The 12062-nt window shown below is 39.2% G+C and overlaps 1 protein-coding gene across 4 annotated transcripts in view; it reads right to left on the minus strand.

Annotated features, from left to right (window-relative positions):
* LOC136857041 (uncharacterized) overlaps positions 1-12062 on the minus strand; it is a 140334-nt gene that overhangs the window by 62565 nt on the left and 65707 nt on the right. For all 4 annotated transcript variants that reach the window (XM_068225231.1, XM_068225232.1, XM_068225230.1 and 1 more), the window contains exon 3: positions 9506-11196. In XM_068225231.1, coding sequence (XP_068081332.1) covers positions 9506-11196 — 1691 coding nt within the window. The remainder of the gene's footprint in view (positions 1-9505; positions 11197-12062) is intronic.

The raw sequence follows: 12062 nt of genomic DNA on the forward strand, positions 1-12062 counted from the left end.
GCTTTCTCCAAAGGTCTCCTTGATTTTCCTGTATGCAGCATGTACTTTTCCATGACCATCCTTGCACTTCTCTTTCAGAGGTTTTTCCTTAGTTGTCCTGCACTTATGTACTTCATTCTTTAATGCCTGTATTCTTTTCTGCCCTCCTCATTTTTTAGCATTCTTGTATTTTTGTCATTCATCAGTCAGGTTTAATATCTCCTGAGTTATCCACTGATTTTTTACTTGATGTTTCCTTTCTTCCTACCCTTTCTTCAGCAGTCCTATTGATCACACTCAGCACGACTGTCCATTCTTCATCTTTGTGTTTCCTTCAGCCTTGTTATTTATTGTTAGTGCAACATATTCCTTGAAACAATTCCCCACACTGTTCTCTTTCAATTCGTCTATAACCCATCTCCTTGCATTCCTTCCTTTCTTCAATTTCAGATGGCATTTAATGGCCAACAAGTTGTGGTCAGAGTCCACATCTGCTCCTGGGAAAGTTTTGCAATCCAACACCTGTTTTCTGAATCTCCTCCTAATCACAGTGAAGTCTATTTGATACCTTCCAGTGTCTCCCGGTCCTTGTCCACAAACACAGCCACCGTTTGTGGTGTTTGAACCAAGTATTAGCAATGACTAAATTATGACTGGCGCAGAATTCAACCAGCCAACCTCCTCTTTTGTTCCTTTGTCCCAGTCCAAATTTTCCTACCGCATTACCTCCTCTTCCTGGGCCTACCAATGGATTCCAGTCTCCCATCAAAATTAGATTCTCATCAACTTTTACATATTGTAATAAATCTTCTCTCTCTTCATATATTCTTTTAATTCCTTCATCTTCCACTGAACTAGGGGGCATATAGCCCTGCACTATTGTGGTGGACATTGGCTTGGTGTCTATCTTGACAACAATATTCCTTTCACTACGCTGGTCATAGTAACTTATCCGCTGACCTCTTTTAAGATATTAATTACACTAGCCTGCAATGGTTCTGTTTTTTAACTTTTAATGATTAATTCCTATGTATCTTGGTGCACGGAACCCAAAAATGACCTTAGTTCAGTTCCATCACGTCAGAATTTTTTGTAAATCGCAATATGCCAAATGTGGTATATGACGAAAAATATCACAAGTATGAGACTTAATGACAGATTGAAATAGGTTTGTTTCACATACAACATATTATTTTGTGGTTTATAATAATAAACAAAATACTATTGAAATAGAATATAGTATGTACAATTGAAAAATAGAACACTCACCATTTTAGTCGTCATTGTGTCGACATCTCTTTGGACCAACTATGCTTTGTATCAGGATTTTCCATGCATGTGCATTTATGGGATCATCTCGATTATTAAAAGTAATAAACTTCATTGTTAGGTTCCGTATTGAGTTGAGACTATGCTTAAAGTAAATACAAAATTTTAATATTCCACCTTCTCAATACTAAAAAATCATTTAATGTTTTTACAAAAACATTACAATGACGTTAAAAGGTACTAGTTTCGGTCCACTGTGGACCATCATAAGCCTAGCCAAATTACAACAGTAAAAGACATAGTGATAAAAATAGTATGGAGAAATGAGAGATGATCTAGAAGGATGGGATGGTGGTGGAATGACAGATAAAAGTGAAAAAAACGTATTTGCGAATAATGATAAAAGTAACAGAAGTGTTCACAATGACAAGTAAAATCTTGTGAAGTCACGTAAAAACTCTTGATGAGATAGTCTTTGGTTGGCAGTTGCTCCTCTGTTGCACGATTGACATATATAACTACGTATATGCTTCTAGAAAGTTGTAGATGTAAGTTCCACTTTTGCGTAGAGGGAAGAATTGTCCGATGAGACTAGCACCAGATTAAAATTGACAAAGTTGAACCTGTTCTATGGTGGAATTAAAGGCTTTCTGTGTTAAACAGAAGTAGTCTCAGTTCAATCGGGACCCCAATGAACCTGGGGAAAGAAGATAGTATTAACGCGGGTAATTGGATAGAGAACAAGCGAAGCACCGGAAAATATAAACGATGACTCACCTTGCGCTGCGTGGAACAAACTTGCTGGATTGAATGCAACTTACAGAGTGAGCGTGGCGCGGAGTAGATTAGCAGGAAAGGAGTAGGTGAATACGGAGGGGAGGAATGACGTAAGTGGTGGAGGGTGGGAGGGATGGGAAAGGTTCAAGGCGGGGTGGACGGGAGAGGAAGTGATGGTGTTTGTACTGTCGGGGGACCCTTAATTGACTTAAAGAAAGAATTTTGAACAACCGATTTGTTTTTTCAACATTCCTATGAATAAAAAAGATCTTCATACCGAATTGAATACTATCCGCTACATTGCCAGATTCAATGGCTTCAATAGCCATTTCATAGAAAACATCATTAACAAACATAAATTTCGCCCCAAGACCACACTTAAAAAAGAACCACCTAAACATGACTTTTTCCATCTTCACTTACGTCAATGGAATTCACAAGATCACCAATGTTTTAAAGAAAAAAGGTATGAAAATAGCCTTTAAAACCAACAACAACAACACACATATCTTACATAACACATCACATATTAATAAAATAAATAGGTACACAAAATCAGGTGTCTACAGGATTAAATGTAATACATGCTCTAATATTTCTTATGTGGGGCAAACCGGCCGGAGCTTCAACATTAGATATTTAGAACATTTCAATGCAGTCAGATACAACAAATTTTCAGCTATCGGCCAACATATGGTCGACTATAACCACAAATTCACGAATATTGAAACAGACATGGACATTCTCAAAATAGCTAAGAAAGGACTTCTACACAATATAATAGAGAACTTTTACATTCATTTAGATCAATACTTTAATGCCAACTATAACCTTAACGAAATAACTGAGAAACCCAATATTTTATTTGACCTTTTCATTACTTATTACAGAAAAAACAAATCGGTTGTTCAAAATTCTTTCTTTAAGTCAATTAAGGGTCCCCCGACATTACAAACACCATCACTTCCTCTCCCGTCCACCCCGCCTTGAACCTTTCCCATCCCTCCCACCCTCCACCACTAACGTCATTCCTCCCCTCCGTATTCACCTACTCCTTTCCTGCTGATCTACTCCGCGCCACGCTCACTCTGTAAGTTGCATTCAATCCAGCAAGTTTGTTCCACGCAGCGCAAGGTGAGTCATCGTTTATATTTTCCGGTGCCTCGCTTGTTCTCTATCCAATTACCCGCGTTAATACTATCTTCTTTCCCCAGGTTCATTGGGGTCCCGATTGAACTGAGACTACTTCTGTTTAACACAGAAAGCCTTTAATTCCACCATAGAACAGGTTCAACTTTGTCAATTTTAATCTGGTGCTAGTCTCATCGGACAATTCTTCCCTCTACGCAAAAGTGGAACTTACATCTACAACTTTCTAGAAGCATATACGTAGTTATATACGTCAATCGTGCAACAGAGGAGCAACTGCCAACCAAAGACTATCTCATCAAGAGTTTTTACGTGACTTCACAAGATTTTACTTGTCATTGTGAACACTTCTGTTACTTTTATCATTATTCGCAAATACGTTTTTTTCACTTTTATCTGTCATTCCACCACCATCCCATCCTTCTAGATCATCTCTCATTTCTCCATACTATTTTTATCACTATGTCTTTTACTGTTGTAATTTGGCTAGGCTGATGATGGCCCACAGTGGACCGAAACTAGTACCTTTTAACGTCATTGTAATGTTTTTGTAAAAACATTAAATGATTTTTTAGTATTGAGAAGGTGGAATATTAAAATTTTGTATTTACTTTAAGGATCATCTCGATGCAACATCCAGCAATAGTCTGCCATCATTGTAGTATTCCATCTGCCTTGGTAACACTTTTTCATTTTTTTGATGTCCTGATGAAATCTCTCACCCATCTCTTCACTAACCGCACCTAGATTTTCAGGAAAGTAGCCTAAATGTGCATGTAGGAAATGAACCTTCAAACTCATGGAACAGCCTAAATGTTGGTACTTCTGCAGCATTGTCTCAACGATAGACTTGAAATTAGGATCCTTTGTGTTGCCCAGAAACTTGGATACTACATCTATAAAGGTGTCCCAAGCTTCTTTTTCAGCAACTTCCATTTCTTTTTCAGAATTTCCATCTTTACAAAGTTTTCTGATGTCCAGACCCGTAAAGATACCCTCTTCTTTCGTCAACTTGATGAGAGTATTTTGAAGCACATTTTTTACTCCAGGTTCCAATGAAAAGTTGTTGTGACCATTCTTTCTTTTTCCAATGATTTACCTTGTTCCTGCTACCCCACTCACACAAAAAACATGGAAACTTTGTGTACCCGCCTTGCTGTCCAATGATCATCGATATTATTTTGGGATCACCACGTATGAGCCACTTATAATTGTCATACTTAATTTTCTGGAGAACAAATTGTAAACTGTCGTACTGTTCTTTTAAGTGCACAGAATGCACTATGGGTATTGATGCATACCTGTTTCCGTTGTGAAGCAGGGCAACTTTATGGCTTCGTTTCAATGAATTGATGAATACTCTCCAATCAGTGCTTTCATATGGAATGTTGAATGCGTTACACAGTCCACACATCATTGCAGAATACCAAGTCTCCTTTTTCCGAAAAGTATGGAATAATATCTTTTTCTCTGTGCCAGGAAAACGAAGCACCAGCTGCAAGCAAATTCTTATCTTTAAGCCTTGAACCAAGCAATTCTGAAGCCTCTTTGGTCAGATGTACTGTAAATGGCGAATCAAATCATTAAGTTCACTTTGTGTAAATGGTTGTGCTGCAGAATTGCCAGGTTCGTACTCCTATTCCTTATCTTCAGTTTCACCACTTGATTTAATTTTGGAACCATCTACTTCAGGTAAATGTTCTGGTTGCATAGACACTGGAAGAGGAGATAAAGCCGATCGCAGATTTGGATGGAGGATGTTCTTTTTATTCCTTACATTGAAACCGTAAACACCGACTGAACAAAAGTAAGTCATCAGTATGTTCTTTTGGCTCTCACCAGATCACCGGAATGCTGAATCTGAAAGCAAGTTGTTTCATCCTTTGACCACCGTCTCAGTCCAACACATGTATAGCAAACATAGTGAGGCGCCCAAGTTTTATCTTGGTCTAATTTTACACCGAAATAAGCGAGGTACACTTGCCGCACAAATGGTCTTATATTCCTTTTTTGCCTTGATACCATTAACCCACTACAAATGTATCAAAAGGATTCTGCAGACTTTTTACAGCCTCTTGATAGCATGTTGAACCCTTAAAGTTAGTACAACGGTTGCGCCAACACTGACAGTTGAGGTATTTAAAACATTTAAGGACGAAAGTGCTGCCATCTGCCAGCTTATGATGTCAACGACTTGTTTTCATCATAAATCGACGGATGGCAGCATTTCCTACATATTTAAATCTGGCAGTATGTCTTATATTTTTCATTTCCTTTGATATATGGCACTTTTGAAAAATTGCAATTTGCAAAAAATTCTGACGTGATGGAGAAAATCTAAGGTCATTTTAGAATTCAGCGCACAAAAATACATAGGAGTCCATCAACAAAACTTGAAAAACAGGGTGCAACCAAAAAAATCAACTCATGTATTTCCCATGACCAAAAATCCCGCTCTTCCTGCCAACGTATTTCGCTTATACCAACTGCATCTAACTTTAGTCTACCCATTTCCCTTTTCAAGATGTCAAAGCCAGAAAAAAGAACATCTACACACTGAAATGAAATTGGTCGTTTGCACATAGTCCATAGAGGCACAACTCGATATGAAAAAAGAAGAAGAAAAAAAATCCAGCACGCTTTCACAGATCTCTACTAATTTTATATTAACTGTGTTTTTGTTTATTCATGGGGTGGCTACCTCCCATCACCACAGATAATCGAGAGTTTATTATACTTCAGTATTCTCATGACTAGTTGCTAAAAAGTTAGAACAGCACAAAAATGATGAAACTTTTTTCAGCCTTATAGTATCTTTTAAATTCAATGATTTTGAATTTGCAACAAAAAAATCTCAGAAAGGATGGTGGGTTTAAAGCATGCTGTACAACAACATACAATTTAGTACTGGTACTGGCAAAACCAAAGAGAAAATCTAAGGGTAGAAAAGAAAACTTTCAAATCATTCCTGATGTGAAGCAAGGAAATCATGTGATTCTTGAGAAGAGTGGGCATTTGAAATAAGAAACAAGAAAATAAATATAGACCTGGCTTCTGCCGTGTCAAGAAAACAAGGTGAAACTCTTCATGTTTCGCAGAAAGCTTTGCTCCAGGTCTTCAGAAGAAAATCTTGGCTGTTCACGAGGAAGTCTTTACAATAATGAGGGTTTGAATTTAAGAATGCTACCATTGGAGCTGTAGTGGTACGCTCGTTCATCACCAGGTGGCTCACTGTATGCTGGCACAGCACTCCAAGCAGGAGCTGACGACAATTTTGAACTCCAATTAAGATGTTCATCACACCGTGTGTGCGTGAGGAGTATCAGGGAGGACATCAGACAAATCAGAGACGAATGTGGTAGAAGAAATAAATAGAAATAAATAAAATGCAATGAAATACACCAGGATAGAATAGAACAGAGCTGAAGAATGGAAAGAAAGTATGTGGAGAAAATGAGAGGATGATAATGTATGAGAGGGAATGGGGGACGGGGGAAGGGAGGGGGCATAACCAGTGTACACACGTTATGAAAGCATGACATTAACACATAACACATAGTCCTTAAGGATTTATGCACGTAGTTAGTTCCCTTCCCAGTTCTTTCTATATTGTTATTTTGTTTTGGTATTTTCCAAATTTGTACGTTTGTCATCACCAGTTGGTTCATTCCACACTGTCTCAAATCATTATCATCCTCTGGTTTTCTCCACATACTTTCTTTTCATTCTTCAGTTCTGTTCTATTCTATCCTGGTGTCTTTCATTGCATTTTATTTTATTAGTTCCTGTTTATTCTACCACATTCATCCCTGATTCGTCTGATGTCCTCTCCGATACTCCTCACGCACACACGGTGTGATGAACATCTTAATTGGAGTTCAAAATTGTTGTCAGCTCCCGCTTCGAGCACTGTGCCAGCATAGAGTGAACCACCTGGTGATGACGAATGCGTTTACCACTACAGCTCCAATGGTACCATTCTTAAATTCAAACCTTCGTTATTGTAGAAGACTTCCTCATGAACAGTTAAGATTTTCTTCTGAAGACACGGAGCAAAGTTCTCTGCGAAACATAAAGAGTTTCTCCTTGCTTTCTTGACACAGATAAGCCCAAAAGCCCATATGGAAGGCTCAGTGCCAGAGGTGACTAAGCACCTGCCACATTTTGAGTAAATGAAGGATAAAGTTAACACAGGATTTAAAATTATAGCAGCTTTCAAAATCATTTACTGAAGCACCTGGACATTGAGAAACACATCCTATTTCATAATGAAAATTATTCCAAAATTACTCTTATGCCAGTATGCGTATCAGTACTACAAATTCTACAAATTATGCCCTCAAAGAAATACGTCTGACAGTCAGCATGTTTTAGGGTGTAAAGACAATGAGGATTTTTTTTTTTTTTTTTTTACTCTTTGGATAATTGAACATGCACTATCACACGAATTAAACTATAATATGCCCTCTTCATCCTGATCTGCTGTTGCCAGATTTCTGTAGAACTGATGATGAATGGGAGGGATATACTTCAACAGCTCCAATTGGTCAGTCTATTTTGCAGTCATTATCTGTGCCCTTGAGGATTCAAGAGTGGGGTTGTGCCCCTAAATCCACTTGGGCGACCAACTGTTCTCTTACTCAGATCAACGGTCAATGGAACACGTTCTTGAAAGTTGTAAAAAGCTGTGAACCTAAGTGGACTGTCTTTATGGAGAAGGATGTGTCGAATCTGAAATCCATTGCACTTTTTGTCCTGCAATAATTGTTTTCCTGTTGGTGATCTCATTCGGGAGTTGTCTTCAGGAATAAAACATGCAGTTGGCCATGTGAATGACGTGGAAATGAGGCTTCTTCTTCTTTGCTGATGCAACAACAGTCAACCAGTTTTCTGAATAAAGATAGGGACATACCTGATTCATTGGTAGAGGTCTTTTCTTCCATTCGATATGTCCTATCATCGTCGAACAGTAGATAAATCAGATGAACTCTTATGTAATATCACCAGCATCTCAGCATTTAGTCATGTATGGCTCACACATCACAGTAGTCTTCATAGTGCCAGACTTACTCACTGATGGCAGCACGTTACAGAAACAGTAAGGTTGTTAATCATAAGTGGCATAGATAGAATATGATCTTTTCTACTCATTACACTGAAAATGTCAAAAAGAGCTGCGATGGTGCTTAAGTCACTTCTGGCCTGAGCCACTCGTATCATGTCTACACATACGGGCTGTGAAAGCATCAATGTTAACACAAGAAAAATATTTTTTGTATCTTTTCACAATTTGCTTTTCGCAGGTAGTTCATACAGCAACAACGGAATAGGAAAGGGCTAATTTTGAGAAGGGAGTGACTGTGGCCTTTATTAAGGTACAGCCCCAGGATTTGGCACCTGTGAAAATGGGAAACCATGGAAAACAAAGGTGCTAACCTGAAGTGGGTTATCAGTAATCATCCTCCGCCCCTGAGAAAATTTTCGTGTAACGTCCAAGGCACGTCCTCCCTTCTCGATAATGATACGGTACTTAATTTTCCCTTCCTGACAGAAATCTATTCTAACATATTACACAATAACATTTGCATACTACCTGTTAGTTCAGTGATAAAATATTGTAACTTGTTTAGCATCCAGCAAATGCTTATCAGTGTAGGCATTCTTGAAGCCTCCTTCCCCCTGTGATGACATTTTCGTCTTCTGAACCATAAACGATTCCAGTATACACCTGCTTAATGTAGCCCTCAATTCTGTAAATACAACATTACTTAAGGATTTATAGTGGAGAAGAGCAGAGTAGCTCCTTCATTCACACAATGAATTTCACAACGCTTATGGGTAGCAAAAGGAAGTGACGATATCGAATAAGTATCACTGCCAACTCACAAGCATTGAAACGAGGAGGGTTGATCAGAAATGCTGGAAAGGATTGAACATCTTTCCTTCTTTCTTTCTTTCTGTAGAAAATGATCTTTTCGTGATAATGTTGCTTTTCCATAATAATTTTTCCTTTAATCTCAATGCCGCAATCATGAGGTGAGATCCGTAATAATTACAGACAATCCACAATAGTTGACACCTCTGGAAAAACCATCTTCAGGGCTGCCAACAGTGGGGTTCTAACCCACTATCCCTAGAATGCAAGCTGATAACTATATGACCCACACCATGTAGCCACTTGCTTGGTGGTATACAGAAAATAAAATATATTACAGAGTGGGGGTGGGAGGGTAGGGGGAGCTGTACTCATGACAAATGAAACAAACAAGTCAGTCAGCCTTTTTCATGTGCCACCCTGTATAACATGTAATGCAGAAAATTAGAGACATACCTTGGAGTGGACAGCTGGGTAGTATTGGATGTTGCCTTCACAGTCGCGGCAGTCGTAGCAGGTGCAACACTAACGGCATTGACTTGTTTGGAAACAACAGGATGCTGTTGTAACTTTTGCTTCAGGATTGGTGTCTGAAGCTGTTGCTGAACTTGTTGAAGCTGTGGAGGTTGCTGCTGAGATAACATCTGTTGTGGCTGTTTCTGTACTTGCTGTTGCTGTTGTTGTTTCTGCATTTGCTGTTGCTGTTGTTGCTGCTGTGATACAGATGTGCCTACAGGTAGTTTCAATAATGGTAACTGTTGCTGCAATTGCACCCTTGGCTGTACTGGGTTACTTGTAAGATGATGTTGTTGTTGTTGTGGCTGCTGCTGCTGCTGCTGCTGTTGCTGCTGCTGCTGCTGCTGGTTCAAAAGAGTGTGTTGAAGGCCACCCTGTGGTTGTATTTGTACCTGATTCTTGGGTTGTGTTTTCTTGAGAACCTTTGGAGTGGTTGTAGGTGTTGGAAGAATAGAACCTGCAGAAGCTGCTACAACCACCAGTTGTTTATTGTTTGCATGTGGTACTGACATATTATTACCTTGAGTTGAATGAGAACTCACACTCTGTTCATTAATCTGTAGGGGTTGCTGCGGTTGAGATGACAAGGAAACAGTGGGCATTACCTGTTTAGTTGATGTGGTCAGACTAGTGGACACTGCTGCACGATTTGAATACACTACACGAGGTGGATCAGATTTATTAGCCCGACTGTACGCAACAGTTGACGGAACGGACTGAAGTGAAGACATCAATGGATCTGTTTGGATAGCAGGTGAACTAGATTGCTGACTCACCAAGTACATTTCTCCTGAACCATACTCCCTATTAGTATTCATACTGTGAACATAAATACTGGGCTGAGTGCTAAGAGAGGAACCTGAAGATGGTATTATATTAGCATATGCTAACTGATGTGGAGAACCAGTCCCCATTTCAAAGCGAACTACTCCCTGAGGAGTAAGATTACCTATGACTTCGCAGTTCTGTTCCCTCACAGCAGAAGTTACAGCGCATATTGCTGGGTTTGTTACTACTCCACTCAGCTCAGAAACGTAGATATTTTCTCGAGCACTCTGAACAATAACGGCGGAATTTGATAAAGTCGAGTCACCATGAAGAGCAGACGAATCGATTCCATTTAACACGTACGGCACTGTGGTTGTAGGAGCTGGTACAGAGAGGGGAATGGAGGTAGAAGTGGGTGTAAGAGCAGCGACAGGTGGAAGGCCAGGAGCACACAGAGGAAGAGATTGAGGAGCAGCACCAGACGGAATAGGAACTGCTGCTGCAGTTGCAATAGAGGATGGGTTTATCACTACCATAGGACCTTGAATATTATCAACAGGAGACTCCGGACGCGCTTTGATTGGCGGCATGGTGCCTTGCTGGAGACTGTTAACGGAAGAATTCCGAAGTAACGTATTTATATCAGGTACGTCAACACCAGGCACTGGCTTAATATCTTCCATTTCAGAGTGATCATCAGCAGAATGTTCTGGACTGGAATCCTCTTGACGAGACCTCTTGGCAGGCCTCTCACCATCATCAGCCAAAAAGTCACTCAAAGACACCTCACCCTCATTCAACCTAGCCAGTAATGAATTACTCAAGCCACAATTTCCACTTCCGGTAGTGGAAGCATTGGAACCCTGAAATTAAAAGAAAAATAATAATACTAAAAATTCATAAAAGAAGCATTACACAGTGTAACAAAAGAAAATATCATGACAAAATTCAATGGAATTTTTCTATAGCTCATTCCATGTTAAGAAAACAGTAATGCTGTTATGACAACAGGGTTTCTATATTGAATGGCTCTGCTCAACGCCATCATGGAAAAGCGGCGGGACATAAATGAGTGAAGAAATTCAGTATTTAAGTTCAAGACAAAAAGCAGAAGAAACTAAGCTACAAATTGTTTTTATGAACTATATGGGACGGGGGTGTTATAGGGGCTATTTCTGGTTTGTACAGAATTAGAGGTAAACCAAGTCATATAAAAACCTCAACAGTGAAGTGTAAGGCAAGTTGGGGGAGAAAATAGATAAATAATTTTTATGGGCTCGAGGGGTGAGGGATGCATTTAATTGCATTTAATAAATTTTTACAGGCAATAGCGGCCAGAAAACAGGTCCAACAAATAAACACTGTAGATGACTCTGCAAAAGATCACAGTATTAATGTTAAAGAAAGAAATCACACATGTAGGCTTATCACATAACTCTCACTCAACACAAGATAATTACGCACTGACTTAAAGCCTAAAAACAAACATGCAACAAATAAATACTGTAGATGAATTCACTACAGAAGTGAGCTGCTGGCAGTTCACAGAGTGAGGGACTACATAAAGCTTGTACCAGACCAACACAGAGGAAGGAAAATGAAGGAAGGCAACAAAGCAATAGCTGTTCCCGCCATTGTGCTTCCTCCCTACAAATGTATTTTTAAAAAGAAAATGTTATGTAGTTATTTTAATAACTCGCAGGCAAAAGTGCCTCATTTTTAAATTTAT

Source organism: Anabrus simplex, chromosome 1 (assembly GCF_040414725.1).
Source record: "Anabrus simplex isolate iqAnaSimp1 chromosome 1, ASM4041472v1, whole genome shotgun sequence".
In the NCBI taxonomy this organism is placed as follows: Eukaryota; Metazoa; Arthropoda; class Insecta; order Orthoptera; family Tettigoniidae; genus Anabrus; species Anabrus simplex.